General features: G+C 40.8%; 1 protein-coding gene across 16 annotated transcripts in view; it reads right to left on the bottom strand.

Moving 5' to 3' along the window:
* The window catches only part of ENAH (ENAH actin regulator), a 183,453-nt gene that overhangs the window by 14,341 nt on the left and 150,776 nt on the right, over positions 1 to 18,336 (bottom strand). For 3 of the 16 annotated variants that reach the window (XM_024214564.1, XM_024214563.2, XM_024214567.2), the window contains 9 exons: positions 14,282 to 14,601; positions 12,214 to 13,011; positions 9,485 to 9,783; positions 9,069 to 9,193; positions 8,524 to 8,578; positions 8,138 to 8,186; positions 6,455 to 6,521; positions 2,054 to 2,083; positions 1,784 to 1,846 (listed from right to left, as the gene is read on the bottom strand). In XM_024214564.1, the coding sequence (XP_024070332.1) occupies positions 1,784 to 1,846; positions 2,054 to 2,083; positions 6,455 to 6,521; positions 8,138 to 8,186; positions 8,524 to 8,578; positions 9,069 to 9,193; positions 9,485 to 9,783; positions 12,214 to 13,011; positions 14,282 to 14,601 (1,806 nt within the window). The remainder of the gene's footprint in view (positions 1 to 1,783; positions 1,847 to 2,053; positions 2,084 to 6,454; positions 6,522 to 8,137; positions 8,187 to 8,523; positions 8,579 to 9,068; positions 9,194 to 9,484; positions 9,784 to 12,213; positions 13,012 to 14,281; positions 14,602 to 18,336) is intronic. The other 13 variants (XM_024214565.2, XM_024214569.2, XM_024214572.2 and 10 more) reach the window with 8 other exon arrangements.

The following is an 18,336-nucleotide window of genomic DNA, read 5'->3' as shown; positions in this document are numbered from 1 at the left end:
TGTCTCTAAGGTGCCACAAGTACTCCTGTTCTTTTTGCGGATACAGACCAACACGGCTGCTACTCTGAAACCTGTCATGAATTCCTGAGATTGCTACTGAGCTCCCCCATGTGGTGATTCATAGCATTACCTACCAAGACTGTGAGACAACTATAATGCGCAATAAGAGAACTTGATTTAAACATGCAAGATAAAGCTTTGATTCATGCTAACATGCAAAATACCACCACCAAAGATAATTAGCTAATGGGGGAACTTTTCATACAAAAGAACAGGTAGTCACCACAGTGTTTGCTTTCATGAAAAAGACATTAGCAAAAACAATTTTAAAAAAGTTGAGAAATTTGTCAGTAATTTTCTAGATTGTACCACGCTTTTTTTTTTTTTATTTAGTGAAAACTATTTTAATCCTGTACCATTTTGTCCAGAAATGTATTTAGTCTTTTAAAGTACTTTCTTAAGGCACTTTCTTGAAAAACAATTTAACTCTTTGAACACTGGCATTTTAAAAACTGCTAAATTAGTTGCTTTGGATGACAGATGCATAGTTTCACTCCCCGCAAAAGTTTAAAATATGCCCAGAATTACTCAATCACAATTCTGCAAATGTCTTTGCAACATAAACATGTTAATATGTTGAATGAGCAGGGTATGCATTTACCATGTCCTTTCTTTTAATAAGCATCTTTTAGACATTTATGTTAGACAAAATCTATTCAGTGAGCAGATCAACTTTACTGTATGATGAACAGCAACTATTCTTTTAGCTGGTGATAACAGTTGTGAAATACATTCTGGGATGAAATACATTCTCGGGAAGTTAGTAGCTAGATGATTCTATGTGCCAATCTTACTACTTTGAAAAACCGTAGCTTCTCAGGACATTACAACCTTAATAAGGTGCTCTTCAGAAGCTGCAATCAGACATACAGTTATACTGTAATCCACATGTTTAAATTACTGTATAATTGAGATATTTTATATAAGTGAAATTAAAAGTTGCATGGCATTACTTTACAATGAGATCTATTTTTGACTATAAGACTGTTCTTTGGGTCACTATTAATGAGATGTTGAATTATTTTAAATCACATGGGAAAACATGGTGCATTCTGCAACTAGGGATGAACAGAAATTCTATTGCACCCAAGCAGCATGACATACATCTTAAGCACCTTATTTTGAATTGATAGCAGATAAACTGCCTTGCATTTAAAATTACCAATGAAGCTACCTATCTTTAAGGATTCTGAAAATGGATACAACTATAACTGAAGGAAAGACAGACAAATTGTTAAGAGGAGCTTTATGTCAGTGGTTCTCAAACCAGCGGTCCAGGGCCCCCTGGGGGGTCACAAGCAGGTTTCGGGGGGGGGGGGGGGGGGGCTGCCACGCATGGCGCGCATTAGACTTGCTAGGGCCCAGGGCAGAAAGCCAAAGCCTCACGGCAAGGGACTGCAGCCCAGGACCCTGAGCCCCGCCACCCTAGGCTGAAGCCCAAGCAAGTTAGCTTTGCGGTGCCCGAGCAACTGCCTGCTTCCTACCCCTTAATGTCGGCCCTGGCTTTTATATGCAGAAAAACAGTTGTTGTGACTCCTGTGGAGTTTTTATTGCATGTTGGGGGGGGGAAGAGGGGGGCTCGGAAAGGAAAAGGTTGAGAACCCCTGCTTTATATCATTTGTGTTTGTGGTGATTACCAATCCATGTAGAAAAAGCCCAGCCCTGTTCTGGTCAAGTTGGTTAATTAAAAAAAAAAAAGTCTCAAACCCTAACAGGATGATACCTGTTTAATGAATCATAGGACCTGTTTTCAGAAACAATCAGATTTTTCCATGGAGACTCCCGTCTATGAAGGGGGAAAAACACTAACTTAGGCTATATTAGAACTAGGTTATATGCAGTTTTAGAAAATGAATTATGTTACAGTTTAAATTACTATACCAATTAAATCCTGAACACTAAAGGAAAGGATACTTAAGTCATTTAGAAGCTTAATTTTAAATAGGATAAGTAGGTATTTTATTTATTTTGCACATTTACTATGAATACCAACCTCCCTGTTGAGTCTCCTTGCTGAGTTATTCTGAAGAAAAAAAAAAAAAAAAATCCTGCTTTACTTGTCAATTTTTCCAGACATGTCCAACAATCCTCATATGCAACTTAGGTCTTCTCTGCATATGTTAGAGGGAGACTGAAGCAGGGCCTAGCAGGAAGAAGACTCCTACTATCTGTAAATTGAGCTTTGGTGACAAAGCATTAAACAGTGGACCAATGTACTCTAAGCAGCCGTGCTCACTGACTAACTAGGGACAGAAAGGCCTTTACAAAGACAGTTCTCAGCATACGTCTTTGCTGAGGAACAGACGTCAAGATTTCAGTGACTTGTAAGGTATGAAAGGACCTTCCCATGGCAACCTTAACACACATTCTATTGAAGCTTTTTTCCCCTCAGCTCATGAAGCGTCCGTGGCCAATGCTGATGGGGGAAGAGTCTTGGCAGCTCTAAATAAAAAAGTAAGACCTTTATCCGCTTGGATCTGCTGCTGCTAGAAAAAAATTACTTTTTTGGATACCTTTCCAGGTGACAAATATGGAGTCCTTGTTTGACTGGATGAGTTCTACATAAATACAACTAAAAGGCTCTGACTCACTCAAACTATGCCAAAATCTCTCCTTGGAGGATTTAGAAGATGGGCAAAATCTTGGTGGGGCAGTTTCCTGCTATGAAAGAAGACTCAGACTTGTGAATAAATACTTGGACTGTTCTGAAAACAGCTTTATTCTTACAGAAGGTCATAAAACATTCTTAACAGGAGATGGCAGCTCTCCGGCTCATCTGATTGAAGCAATGATGATGATAAAGGCTGTTTTAAAAAGAGGAAGTTATTTAACTGGAGGTTCGTCTAGATGTGTGGTCCCTATCTGTATTCCGCTGAGGGTTTATACATGCGCACCATGCATCCGGCACACCATGAGCCTGGAATCAGAGAATTTAAAAGTAGTAGTGTCTGTTGGTCTGTGCATGTGCCCTGAACTTGCCTCATGGTTTCATCCAAGGTTATAAAAGGGAGGAGCGGACTGACTGCGTCTCCAGTTCCTTCTTCACTGCAAATCAACAGATCTGCAGCAGAGAGGAAGGAGGGCAGAAAGTGGAAAACAGATAGAGACCACACATCTCAAAGAACCTCCAGTTACAGATAAGTAACCTCTTCCTCGTCTTTGAGTGATAGTCCCTATTGTATTCTATTGAGGGCGACCAGCAAGCAGTACCTAAGTTGGAAAAGGGCACAAGAATGTAGATGGGAGAGATGAGTGGAAGACAGCTGCACTGAAAGAGGCATCTGCCACTGAGTCTTGCACCAAGGCATAATAAGTAGCGAAGGTGTGACTCAAACTCCATGTGGCCACTCTACATATATCCTGAAGTGGCACGTCATAGAGGGAGGCCATGGTCGCAGCACGGGCTCTTGCTGAGTTGGCCCACGCTCCGAGGGTGACTGCCGCCCCTTAACTCTTTCAGCTATTGCAATAAACAGTCAGAGATCTCCTGATCGGTTTTGTCCTGTGTAAGTAGAAGGCTAAGGCCCTACGGACATCTAGGGAGTGGAGTCTCTGTTACTTTTCCAAAGTATGCCATTTCGGGAAGAAAACAGGTAAGTGGATAGGTTGATTAATGTGAAATTGGAAGACTACCTTTGGCAGAAGTTTGGGATGCAGAGGCGAGGAAATTTTATCAGTACAGAAAGTCATGAAAGGAGAGCCCGCCATCATGGCCCCAGGCTCGCCAACTCTTCCTGCTGACATGATAACCAACAAAAACACGAACCAACAAAAACAACATGAGAACCAACAAAAACCAGGCCCCCAAACTATTTTATTCAAACTACTAGACACTACCTAAAAACAACAACAATTTGTAAAAATTAACTATATACAAGGTTGCTTGAGAAAGTGCGTCACAAGCAAATGGACACCAATTGTTCCAACTTGGACCATACAGCGGTGAGAACGAACTGGAGATGAAGTTGGTCTGCCCTGCCCTTTATCACCTTGGATGAAACCATAAGGCCAGTTCAGGGAGCATGTGCAGTCCAATTGACACTACTACTTTTAAATTCTCCAGCTCTGGATGCATGGTGGTACAGACGCAGGGTGCACATGTGTAAACCCTCAGCGTAATACAGTAGGTACCATCACTCGAAGAACACCACAGATTTTAAAACCAAGTTTAGACTCCACAGATGGACCACAAGGTTAAACTTGGTTTCAGGCAAGATATAGCACTAACAAAACATCTGATATAGAAATGAACTCCTGTTATGAACTTTTCCATTTTCCTTCTGATTGCTCCAAGAATGTAAATTTATCCCTGAAGGATGGTTGGTCATTGGTTATGAAAGCACGTGTCCCACAGACCATTGTTTAAAACAGCGGTTCTCAAACTGTGGGTCGGGACCCCAAAGTGGGTTGCAACCCCCTTTGAATGGGGTCACCAGGGCTGGCTTAGACTTGCTGGGGCCTGACTGACACCTGAGCCCCACTGCCCAAGGCCAAAGCCTGTGAGCTTCAGGCCCCAGGTTGCAAGCCCCCTGCCTGGGGCTGAAGCCTTGATCTTCAGCTTTGGCCCCCCTGCCCAGAGCAGTTGGGCTTGGGCTTTGGCCCCCCCACCCACGGCAGTGGGGCTTGGGTGGACTCAGGCTTCAGTCCCCCCTGCTGGGGTTGTGAAGTCATTTTTGTTGTCAGAAGGGGGTTGCGGTGCAATGACGTTTGAGAGCCCCCGGTTTAAAAGTTCAGACAGCAAAATATGGTGGAATGCCTTCTGGATTCCAAAATAGAATCCCTCACACAAATAGCATTTTGTGATTAAAATCTCCCTCAATTGCCAGGCTGTCAGTTGTAAACTGGACAGGCCTGGTGAAAAAGAGGTCTCTGTGGCAGCACATACTGCCTGACGTGGAAAGTCAGAGGCAAATAAGACAGCCATCTGACCAGGCTAGGTTAGTGTGGCATCATAACCTACTCCAGCTGCTATGCACTCCAATGGGAGCTGCAAGGGCGGTGCCTACGGATGGAGCAGCGTACAGAGCCGCCTGGCCACGCAGGAGCCGGAGAAGGGACATGCCACTGCTTCCAGGAGCCGCTTCAGGTAAGCGCTGCTCAGAGCCTGCAACCCCTGAGCCTCTCCCCATACTCCAATCAACTGCCCCAGCCCATATCCCCCCTCCTGCTCTCCAAACCCCTCAATCCCAGCCCGGAGCACCCTCCTGCACCCCAAACCTCTCATCCCCAGCCCCACCCCAGAGCCCACATCCCCAGCCGGAACCTGCACCCCCTCCCACACCCCAACCCCAATTTTATGAGCATTCATGGCCCGCCGTATAATTTCTATTCCCCGATGTGGCCCTTGGGCCAAAAAGTTGCCAACCCCATGCTAGAGCCTGCCTAGTTCTTGGAAATTAGAAAAAAGATGCTAACAAACTGATTGTGCTTGGTGCTGCTTTTATTTTCAAGCACAAGATCTATGGGGATGAGAATATTTTGCTAGTGACAGAAATGGGGCATTCAGCTACAGGATCTATGTTTGATTAATTTTCCCCCTCTCTGTGTAGTTATCACCCTATTGTCCTTTCAAACGTTAATAACAAGAATCTCTCATGTTTGAAAGAGAACATTTTCCTCAGGGTTAAATCGAGAATCTGGTTGTCTTTTTTTAGATCCTCACAAGGTATTTCTCGAGGGGAAAAAATTATCAGACTAACTATAAGAAGTTTCTCAATCAGAATTCCTCAGCACTTGTATGCAGGACATACAGGATCATTAATTGAACAATTCCTTATTTTTTACCTTATGGCCAAATATATGCATTTTAGCAGGGCTTTGGAGCTGTGCTCCGGCTCCGCTCCAGCTCCAGGCAAAAACCTGCAGCTCCACTGCTCCACTCTCCAGCTCCAGGCTCTGCTCCAAAGCCCTGCATTTTAGGATCTTTATGGGAGCATTAGTTAAACAATTTATCCCAAAAGTTAGAATGGCTATCCTGGCCATTTCTCTGTTAGGTCTGTCATCTAATTAGGCATTGACGTTCTCTCTAAGGTATTAGCAAAGAATTGGGTAGTGTGTTGAAGGATCTCTCTTTACTGTATCCCTCAGGATGGAGTAGGCCCAAACACATTGCTTAGGGTTTTCACGAGAATCAGATTTGGCTGAGATCATCAGGCTTTGGCCTAAATAGATTCTACTTTGTTTAGCATTTTGCATTCATTCCTCAATCCTCCTCAAAACTCAGTATCAATATTCCTATACCCATAAAAACATCAGATATGAAATCCATTCAGCTGCCTTATTTACAATAGTTAGATGGTATTTATTATTTTTATTCCAATATTTTTTATGCACAATGAGTAATGACAATGCTGCACATCTGAAAAAGATAAGTACTGGTTTAAAAAGCGTGTACCTGGAGATAACAGGTGACTTGCTTCCATTCACTGTATTTGTTCTTTCCCAAGGTTTCCTTGTTAGTTCTTTAGATATATAAATAAAATCATTAGAGACACCAGCTTTCATATTCATTCATCACTAACAATGCATATGAAGTAACTTCAGGTAGCTATGGACTTAAGATACTTAACTTTTACCATCTTGCATTAATTCTTCAAAATTAAACCACCACCTGGAAAACTATTATCTTTTGATTTTTTTTTTTTTTTTATCAGTTACACTACGTGTAGTGCAGGTAGCACCTAACTGTTTCACTTTGTCTTTGTATAGTACATTGTGCAAGAGGGCCATAAGATCGGCTGGGGCCTTTAAGTGTTACTCCAACAATCACCTCTTTAGATTCATTGTATTCATATTAATGTTGAAAGCTAGCCTCATATATACTCAAGTTCTGTGCTCCATCTAGTGGAGTATGTTTTCAGTTCTATTAGAAATTCTCTTCAAGAAGTTTTGGCTCACTACCTTGAGTCACCTACAGCACTCTAGAGACAAATAAGGGTACATGATCATGGGCAATGAAATGCACTTCTGTCTAACAGTTAAGGATGACTGCATAAGTCACTGGCAGGGTACAGCCAAGAATCAGCTATTCGTGATTCACTGCAACAAATAAAAGTCCATTACTCTGTCTAGAGTCCTGTTGTAGTTATTATATATCAGAGGAGGAGCCATGCTGCAGAGATATTAGAGGTATACACTTTATTAATATAAGTTTAGAGATATTAGTATACAAGTATACTTTGTCAGGGTACAGTAATCACTGCCAATAGTCCAGGTCTGACCATAGTAGTCTTTGTTTTTTCCCCCCCATTGAACTCCTATCCCTGCCAGTGTCCTGTGATTGTTGTCAGGCAATTTGCTTGATAGCCTTCTTCTCTGTTCCCTGCCAGTTTCCTCTTACTCCCACACACTCAACTCAGTGGGTCCCTGCACTGAGATGGGAGTTCTGGGGCAATTTCTCTTGATGTATTGTCACCTGCTCTTCCCCAGTGGTATGAGATGCTTGCACTACTACTGGATAGCAACAGAGACTTAGCCATTCAATGGCAGAATACATGAGGTTTTGATTATGGGACAAAAAAGAAGATGGCAAATTCAGTAGTCTACATTTACAGCTTTGTCCCCACATAATACTATTATATCAATGACTGCCTATCCTGCAAACACATTGCCATTAGCTTCTGTTAATTTTTTAAAACTTTGAATCCAGTTCACGTGTTTGCAGCTGTACATTTCATGTGCAGTTTTATGTTTAGCTATGTATGGTAAATGCCAGACAACAAACCTATTTAAAAATCGCATGACTTTGTTCACCTCAACTTTGTTCAAAGAGTGTGTACTATTTATATTAACGCGATCAGTGGATTTGTGGACAGTAACATAAGAGCAAATAGTTAAGATTAACCATAAATGGGGATAATTTGAGTTTTAGACAAATTATTACCAACGAATAAAAACAAGATTTATTTTTAACTACTGATCATACTAAGATACTTATGTTATTTCATTTTCATGATAAAACACTCAGGATTATGAATTCTGATACCATAACAAAACAGTTTTTAATAAAACTTCAGCACTAACACTTAAAGGGAATTTTGAAAAGTTAAAGTGCACTTCACAGATTTATATTACTTACCAGGTGTGCTTGTTGAAGAAGGCTTAGAAGTTGAAGGCTCTGATTCTTCCTGATTAAAATGAGGAGAAAAAGCTTTAGAATCCTGCAAATCTGGTCAGATTGATGTAAAGTTGTTTAACGGAATTGTTTATATATTTATAGTTAAATCTTTTTCAGGCAGTTAATGAGCTCTGTTCACATAAAATCTCACTAGAAGTACAGAAAAAATTTGTAAGAACTAAACGTTTAAGACAACCCCATTGTACTTGTACCCTTTGAAAAAATGGAGGTTATATTTTTCCATTAAGACAAGCTGTAAATGATTTGTAATTTGAACCACTAGAATAGCTTTCTTATATGGCCTGGTATTAAATAATTCAAAGCCGGCAAAATAATAATCAATTTACAGTTTTATCCTCTTTCTGCTCTGGTTCTGTTGATCCCTTTTCAGCAATTCTTCTCCTAAAAGACAGAAACATGAGTTAAGAATGAAAGGGAGATGGCTAATGTTATCAAAGTTATAGCTACAAAATGGAAAATATTTGTTTAGTAATGTTAAAGGCATACACGACTTGAAATCTCGATCAACTTAAAAACAGGAAAAAGCAGTTTCAAGTATACACTTTCCACTGAGTCTTCTAGCCAACACCGGTGGTTTTGCAATCACATTTTCCTATTTAAAATGTTGGTTTTTGCTCCCAACCCGCTGAGCAAAAGACATGCAGAGGAAACTAGCTACTTGACTATTCATGAGTGAAAATAAAGTTGACTGTACACAAAGTGCTATGAACGCACAAAGGAAAAATATTTCTGTAATTTTTCAGTTGTAGATTACAATAGTAGGTACATTCTATGACAGAGGTACGATTTTTAAGTTCACAGTATTCCTTTAAGATTACTGTGAAACTATCATACTATCTACAGCTGTGTAAGAATACAATTATTTGTTTACCTCCTGGCCAGCAGGGCGCTCATTTCTTCCATTAATCCACTGCCTCCCAAGGGAAGTGGTCCATTTCCACGAACACTGTCTGTTTTAGATGAAGCTCCTCCACTTGAACTAGAGAACTCTTCACTCTTTATGACAGTACACAAAATAATAGTATATTTGAGAACTATTGAATAAATTCATGATTTTACATTCATGCAGAAAAACACTAATGTAACTTACTATAACAAAAATCACCAGGGCATAAAATACAGCTTCAATGAATACATCTAACAACTCTGCTTTAATTAGTCAAGTTGCTCTCTGGGTAGACCTATTCCTGCTATTCAAGTTATTAATATGTTAGTAGAAATTATTCCAAAGTTACCCTCATAGAATTTAGAAGTGTAAGTCACAGACAAATCCAGATTTACATTTACCCGTGACACTTTCCTAAGTTTGGCTCCAGCGAGTGCAGCTGCTAGTCCAGTTAAAGGGCGACTGTCTTCAGACATAGATCCCATAGAAAATCCAGAGGTAGGGAGAGGAGGGGCAGGAGGTGGAGGAGGAACAGGAGGAGGAACTTGGCTAGGAAGAGGAGGCGGTGGCGGTGGCCCTGAGGGTGGAAGTGGAGGTGGTGGTGGTGGACCTGGGGGAGGTGGGATTGCTGCTGAAGACTGAGCTGGGCCAGGTGGTAGTGGAGGTGGGGGTGGAGGTGCAGGTGGTCCTTGGATGACACCTATTTGAAACGAAAAACAACATTAAGAATTAAGACGAGCTGGAATTTATTTCCATTGAAATAAGGGCTTTTCTTCTTAGTACATACTAAGAAAAAAAAATAGTCTTCCTAAATTAACTAGAAAAATATTGTGTCTTGTTTAAACACAGGAAAAATAATCCAACTTGGGGAAAACAAGTTTTTTAAAATACATTAATAAGCATTATATTGTACATAATGCTGTAGAAGAGAAGAGGTTAGTCAAGAGAATCCTTAGACATGCAACACAATGACACTAGTCACTCTTTTCACTATAACAAAAAAACTGCTACATAAACAGAAAAGTGGGCAGAATTTTAAAAGAAAACCGATAAGGAGAACACAAGCACTACAGATTATAAGAGAAAAACACTCCTTCACCTGATAACTCAGAATGGGTCTCAGAATGCAAACCTAAAATGGAATGTTACTTTGCAAGCAGGTGCTCCCACTCCACCCAAACATTTAAACAAACCTTTTAAAAGTTATTGTTAAACTGAAAGTTCTGACACTTGATTTCTAGACTTACATAAATACATCTTATCTGTAAATATTTCAGAACTCAACTCTAATTATTAAATACAAAATACATTAGTGAGTTAGAGAATTGTTATTCTTGTAAGAAAGTTTATAGGGAGAGCAACTGTTTTTAATTTTGTGAAAAAAAAATACATTTCATATGACTCCTTTAATTCTCTAAATTCAGAATGATATGCAGTATGCTTTGAGGAAGAGCATTGTTTAAGTATTACTACAAATGCAAAAAGTTTATTCCATGAGCACAAACAAGCAACTATATATGAAACTGTAACTTAATTTTTTTTTTAACTTTTTCTGATTATTATAAAACGTCTTAATAAATTATTTGAGTGGAAGATCATCATCCAGCTTAATAAATTTAAGAGCTTGACTTCACGTAAAAGTTGCACCACTTTAGCTAAGATTAGTATTTAGTTTAACTGGTGCAGACATATGCATGGATACTCAAATCTTTTTAATCCTTGTTTATGTCAATTTAAAACCTGTTGATTGTTGACTTGAATTATTTTAAACTAGGTTTATATCAAATTAAGAGCATGCACAAGCTTTTGCATCACTGTAACTAGAATTTAGAACTAATTGTAGCTAAACTGATGTGACTATGTCAGGGGTGGGCAAACTATGGCCCGGGGGCCACATCCGGCCCTTCAGACGTTTTAATCTGGACCTCGAGCTCCAGCTGGGGAGCAGGGTCAGGGGCTTGCCCCACTCTGCATGTGCCATGACTCTGCGCAGCTCCCGGAAGCAGCAGCATGTCCCCCCTCCGGCTCCTACATGTAGGGGCAGCCGGGGGGCTTCACACGCTGCCCCTGCCCCAAACGCTGCCTCCGCAGCTCCCATTGGCTGGGAACCATGGCCAATGTGAGCTGCAGGGGTGGCGCCTGCGGATGGGGCAGTGGGCAGAGCCGCCTGGCCGTGCCTCTGCGTAGGTGTCAGAGGGGGGTCATGCCGCTGCTTCTGGGAACTGCTTGAGGTAAGCGCCATCTGGAGCCTGCACCCCCGACCCCCTCCTGCGGCCTACCCCCCGCCCCAGCCCTGATCCCCTCCCACCCTCCGAACCCCCCGGTCCCAGCCCGGAGCACCCTCCTGCACCTCAAACCCCTCATCCCCAGCCCCACCTCAGAGCCCACACCCCCGCCCCAGCCCGGAGCCCCCTCTCGCACTCTGAACTCCTCATTCCTGGCCCGACCCCAGAGCCCGTACCCCCAGACAGAGCCCTCGCCCCCTCCCACACCCCAATCCCCAATTTCGTGACTATTGATGGCCCGCCACACAATTTCCATACCTAGATGTGGCCCTCGGGCCAAAAAGTTTGCCCACCCCTGCTCTATGTGTAGATCTGGTCTAGCACAGGAGTGTGTGTATTCACAAATTCACACAGTCCAGATATATCTTGTAGTAATTACATACATATAGCTAATATTTGAACTACCTCATAAGTGTCAGTAAATGGTTCAGATTACTTTTCACTAAGACCAATTCACACATTCAAAGCTCCATCATATGCTCCCTTGGTTCACACTGCAATTAGGAATTTACTACTACTACCTAGTTTTAGGGAATTCTAAATAAACTAATGATGCAGAATTCATCAAATAATCACGACTCAAATAGTTCTTGAAAAATAAGACCCAACGATTCTAGGTATGTATTTTATATCTTTCACAGAGCATATTATCCCAACTCTTCTTCTCTTCAGAGCTTTATAATATCCCCCTATCATCCCTTCAAAAACTGTATTTTGTTGCAGTATTAAGATCACTGCAATTTTCAAAAGTATTTTATTAATTTAAGACAATTAAGGGTTTGATGCAAATTGGTTTTGGGTGCGTTCCTGATTAGTTAATTAGTAGCAATAACAGAAAGCCTTACCCTGCTGGGTCGGAGGTTCAATCAGCTGAGAGGCTGCCTGCAAGACTGGCTCAGAAGCAGAGGAGTCTCCCAGCACAGAGTTTAGAGAGTTCTCAACAGAGGCAGGGGTAGCTGCAGAGGGAGAAGGGAGAACACTAGGCTTGGATGAGGGAGTTGAGGCATTAGGGGAGCTAGGAGAAGGCGAAGTTTGAGGTCCAGAGAGTGAGATAGGTGGAAAGGAAGGCAGTGGTGGTGGAGGAGGCGGCGGCGGCGTTGAATCTGAGGTAGAAGGTGAAGGAACTGGGTAAGTTACAGACTCAGGAAGCCCATTGGGAGGAGGAGGAGACTGGGGCATTTGGGACACAGAACTAGAAGCAGAAATTGGCAGGACAGGTCTTGGACCAGTAGCTTTGCCCGGTGGGCTGCTGATCATTACTGGAGGAGATGGGGGAAGTGGTGCAAAACTGGGAGCAGACCAGATAATGGACTTTGTATTTGGAGGCAAAGAAGTTGGGGCATTCACAGGAGAAGGTGGTCGAGAATTTTTGTTCAGAGGACGAGGAACTGTAGCATAATGGGGAAGAACAGGATGGAAGGCGGAGCCTAAAGATGTAGCAAAACGTGATGCGGAATGCCTTAGTGGCGGTGTAGGGGGAGTGGAAGTCGGTGGTGCAGTAGTCACTACAGCGTAATCCGGAGTGGAATCTGACCCTGGTGCTGATATTGCTTTTGCATATGATGGAGGAGGTGCTGAAGGAGGCTGGCAACTGGAGTATTCAGGAAGTGGTGTGCTATACAGGGAGTTGTCGAAAGATGAAGCTGGACAGAAGATGGAAAGCAGCAGCAAAGGCAGGATAAAAAAGGAGAGAGAGAAAAAGGGAGCTAATGAAGCAACAAAATCAGCATTCAAACAAAATGTATAAATGTAGACTATAGTTAGTACCAGAGGATTAGGCACAAGTGAAAATACTGCTAGGAAAGTTTTTACATACTATAAAAATCTACTTTTTATTTCACCAACTATTTTTGTGCCAACATTTGAATTTACAAGCACATTCTGGAAATCTAAAGAAATATGGCATAAGTTCTCAAATTCCATTAGTGAAATGGATTAGGCAACAGGATTTATTAATTGGTCCTTCCATATCAGCTTTACCTTTGATTGGTTGCAACTCAAGTGTAGTGATCTTAACATTCATTCTAATTTCACCAATAAAACTAACACATAGGCAGTAAGTAAACCTGATTCTTCCCCTCCCCAGAATAGGGAGATCACTCCATACAAGAGTAAAAATATTCAAAGTGTAACACAAAGAAATCAATACTTCCTTCTCAAGCAATTTGTTTTACATTCGATGGTTTAGTTTCACCAGCAGTTGATTTCTCACATGCATTAAGTTAAGTAATTAAGAAATGCTTAACTACATGTATCATTACATTACAAAATTCAGAAAGCGAAGTTAGCTCCTGGCTTATCTTTGGATCCTAGCTTGCTGCAGATAGTTTACTACAGGTTATATCTACTGATACATCAAAAACTGATATCTTAATATAAACCATATTAATTGATAAATAAGAAATAAGACTCTTGGTGTGATATCTGCCTTGCAATGTTACCAAGCTGGCCTATGCATGTGCACACCTCTAGAGTGTACAGATTCTCTTAAGCCAATGGTGTCATTATCAGAATACATAAGAATGTATATGGTCTTGCTTAATTGATCAAAGTAGACTAGAAAGTATTTAGAAATGTTAATCTTCAAATGGTCATGTCTTCGGGTGCCAACAAATTCAAAAACCTTTTGTGCAATTAGAAAATACAGTAAACAATAAGCACCATTTACTCGTTTTATTTCAGTCATTGGAAATTATGACAATTCTAGAGAAAAGGATGTTCTCCTGAGGTCAGGCATCCAGAATTACAATAGTTAAATAAAAGACGCTAATCCCAGAAAAATTAAGATATATGTGATTGAGAAACAGATTTTGTCTTCACATAAATACTTACTGTCAACTCTGCCCTGTCCCACTCCATTGACCAAACACAGTCAAGCCAGTACTTGAATACATTCAGTTTTGAAATTCTTACCAGCATTTGAAATTCTTCTCTCTCTCTCCCACTCCAGTTGTTCCCTTTCTAATTGTTCCTGACGTTCTCTTTCTTGTCTTTCCCGTTCAAGTCGTTCAAGTCTCTCTCGATCTTGCCTCTCCCTTTCTTGTCTCTCCCTTTCTAGGCGTTCCTGCCGTTCCCTTTCTTGCCGCTCTCTCTCCAACTGCTCCTGTTCTAGTCGCTCTCTCTCAAGTCTTTCCCTTTCTAGTCTCTCTCTCTCCAGCCTCTCCCGTTCCATTCTCTCACGATCCAGTCTCTCCCGTTCAAGCTCCTTCTGCCGTTGCTGCTCTTGCAACTGTCTGCAATAGAGAAAACAAGGGAAAGGTTAAACTGAAGAAAAGATGCAGGAGTACTATAAAGTAACCAAATATGTGCAAATTTGCTTTGTCATTAAAGTTTTTTGTGATTTCATTTGCCTAAGGATGCTGTTGTAAAAAGTCTTGACTAAGATAAAAAGGTGGTTTTTAGAACATGTTGGCTAGCATGTGCTAAATCTATAGTAATAGCTGATGTTTTACACATGCTTAAGTACAACTTGTCTTGTCCACATTAGTTTTAGAATGAGAATGAGTGCCAGCTAACACATTCTAAACCACCTTTTTCCTAGTTAAGTTAAGTCCTTAACGACTGCACTCAGTGTTCCATTTTACCATAATTAACTTTGTTTGCTGGCTAAATGTTTCCAAGCTCTTAGTTAAGTTCTGTGTCCATATTTGTTCAGATCTCTTAAGTTCTGGACCATGTTTTTATAAATCAAAAACAGATTAACAGGTTTCCTGTTAGAGTCTAAGAAGACAAAAAAAGCCTTGGATTTCAATCAAATATTTAAGAAAATATTACAATAGCACACTGAGACACAAATAAAATGACTTATGATGGGATTAAAATTCCACACTATTAAGATTACAAGGCAGGGATTGCTTTGAGGTGCTCCAGACTGAAATTCGATGAAGATGAATCAGTGATGGTGCAGTGATACATTAAGATGGTTGAGTCTTCGCTATTCTTTATTTGATCTGGTACCTCACTGAAATAAGAGGTGTAGAAAAGTCTGACCCTGACATATGGGAGGAATTTCAAAAAGGAAACTGGATTGTTAAACACTCCCTTCTGTGCAGTTGTTTCAGATAAAGCCCCAGAACATGAAAACAGAGCAATGAAATTCATTTGGGGGAGTGGGGGGGGGGGGGCATAACAGCACTTAAGTGTTCTTTCCAGGTTTTTCCTGACATCCTCAGAACTCCATCAAATTTTGAATGAAACATTAAGCATGTCTAGGATGACTTCTCCAGAAGTAACCAAGCACCATCTAGGCTCATTAGGTGCCGTTAAATGCTAAGAAGGGGCTTACTCGTACTGGCAACCTATTCACGTATGATGGACTGGAACTCATTAATATAATGACAGAAGCAGTCTTCAGTGATCAGCTAGCTAAAGACGTCAGTCGAATGGATACTCTGGGTCATGACTTATATGAAGCCTTCAAACCCTACAGAATTATCCAAGGCTCTGTCAATCTATGGGCTCCAATCAAGAAGAGCAGACTAAAACTGAACTCGAATGCAAACAAGTCAGAGTGAAAGTGGCAGGAACTATTACAGAGCTAGCCCCAGACAGGTCATTGTTTACTCATCTCCTGGTTATGTCCAGACCTCAGAGTGATGTTGAACTATGTGAGATTTTGGGAAAGTACAAGTGCTTTGTGGCACCACAACTGATGTTTGAATGCAATGGAATAGTTCAAATGTGCCAGGCAAAAAACAAACTAATGCACATCTTGCATGATCTTCCTACACCAGCATCTACTGGCAACATGACCAGTACCTTATGCCTGCGTAGGCCTTTCAGCATAGCAATCATAGATGGTATGGCTGAGGTACAAACTCTTGACAAACCAGAAACTATTAACTCCTGCTGAGATATGGCTGAACACTTCATGATGAGGCTACAGAGAAAATACTGAATATATGACTAATTGCACCTCGTGTTTGACATGTATGCAATGGAATTGATTAAAAATATTACCAGAGAGAAGAGACTCAATGGCATTGTACTTGTCCAAACCAAAATAACTGACTCCACAAATATCTCCATACTTGTCTCATACTTGCACAAAGGACAAGTTAACCACATACCTTGCAGGAAAAATGCTTCAACATGCAAGGGACTGCCTGAAGAATTCTGTCATTTCATGGAGTAATGAAGCTGCTGGCTTGCACTGTTCAATGGAGTTTCTTTGTAGTACTCATGAGAAAGCGGACACTAAAATTATCTTGCATGCCAATGCCATCAATGCCATAAAGATGTTACTGAACTCTGGATTTTTGCATAGACAGAGATGCAAATTATCAAGCAATGGAATGGGTCTGGGATGACCTAGCACATCCAAAACTACCCTCCTCTATCAGTCTTGGAGGATGGACTGATTACACCAGTTGTGTGTGAAATATTACCCACTCCAGAATCAATCCTTCAGCTAATCAAATGCTTGTGTGCAAAACCACCTTATAAATGATTGGCCAGCAGCCTGTCTTGTATGGAGATATGTGAGTGCAGCACGGATGAAGATCAATGTGTCTAGCGGTGGTGCCCTAGCAGAGATGACACCGATAATGACTTTGATGAATAAATGTTTTCAGCCCTACACGTCAAGGCTAATTTCCCCAGAATTAGCCAAGGCGAGTGTCGTTTATATGTAAGCAATGCATCCCTATGTTGAAGTATAATTTTTAAAAGTTGATTTTTAAACATTTTCTCAAATATATATCTACACACTTGGCTTGTCATGTTTGGTATCATTGTTTGTGGGAGAAAGGACTTTTGAATGATCCCTAGCTTGATCTATTTCCAACAACACTGCATTATCAAAATTTCCACCAATCGGAGGACCTGTAGCTGGGAGCCAAGAGTGGAGGGGGGCAGTGAGTTCCCGCCGCCACACTGCAGAGGGTGACACCACTGAAATTATGATTCTGTTGATTTTTATAAATCAAATGATACCTTCCTTACTTTTCTGTCACTAATTTGCCCGTGGAATGAGATTTTACTATATTATGCTCCCAGACTATTTCATCACCGTTTTCTTTTCTGTGTCTAAGGGTGTAGGCCTCCAGTCATACTCTAAAACATTAGTTTCCCAAGGCCACATAAACTACTGTAACAATTGCTGCTGTTCCTACCTAGTTTCTTTTGACTCGGGGGAAATTATAATTTACATTTCCAGGGAAGAAAGACGTGTGCAGTATTTTTTTTCCTCTGTAATAATCATTAAATCAGACCACTCATGTCACTATTAAATAACTACTTAATAATAATTTAGTTATTCTCTTAGGACTTTTTACTCTGGTTGAAATATTACAGAAATGTTAAAACTGTGCCACAAATGCTATCTTGCAGCCAAAAGTTAATTACACAATCACTAGGACAAAATTATTCTAATTACAATTTAAAATGTGGGTTACTAAAAAACTAATATCTGAATGGCACTGAAAATTCGAGATGGTGTATTGTAAAATTGAATGATCTGCATTGCAAGCCTATCTTCAAGAACTTATGGTAAATGGGTGAAGTCCCAGAGGACTAAAGAAGGGCAGACCATAGTCTTTAAAAGGGAAAATAGAGGATCCAGGAAATTATAGACCAGTTAGCCAAACTTTGATACATGGAAAGATACTGGAACAAATTATTAAACAATTAATTTGTAAGAACCTAGAGGACAATAGGGTTATAAGGAATCGCCAGCACGGATTTGTCAAAAACAAAGCATGCCAAACAAACCTAATTTACTTCTTTGACAGGGTTACTGGCCTTCTAGATATGGGGAAGCATTAGATATGATATATCTTGAATTTAGCAAGGCTTTTGCGACAGTCCCAGATGACATTCATATAAGCAAACTAGGGAAATGTGGTCTAGAGAAAATGACTGCAACGAGGGTGCATAACTGGTTAAAAGACTGTACACAAAGAGCAGTTATCAATGGTTCACTGTCAAACTGGGATGTTGTATCCAGTGAGGTGCCACAGGGATTTATT

Source organism: Terrapene carolina, unplaced genomic scaffold, assembly GCF_002925995.2.
Source record: "Terrapene carolina triunguis isolate 2854851 unplaced genomic scaffold, T_m_triunguis-2.0 Scaffold406, whole genome shotgun sequence".
NCBI lineage: Eukaryota > Metazoa > Chordata > Testudines > Emydidae > Terrapene > Terrapene triunguis.
This window is presented reverse-complemented; position numbering and strand designations above follow the sequence as displayed.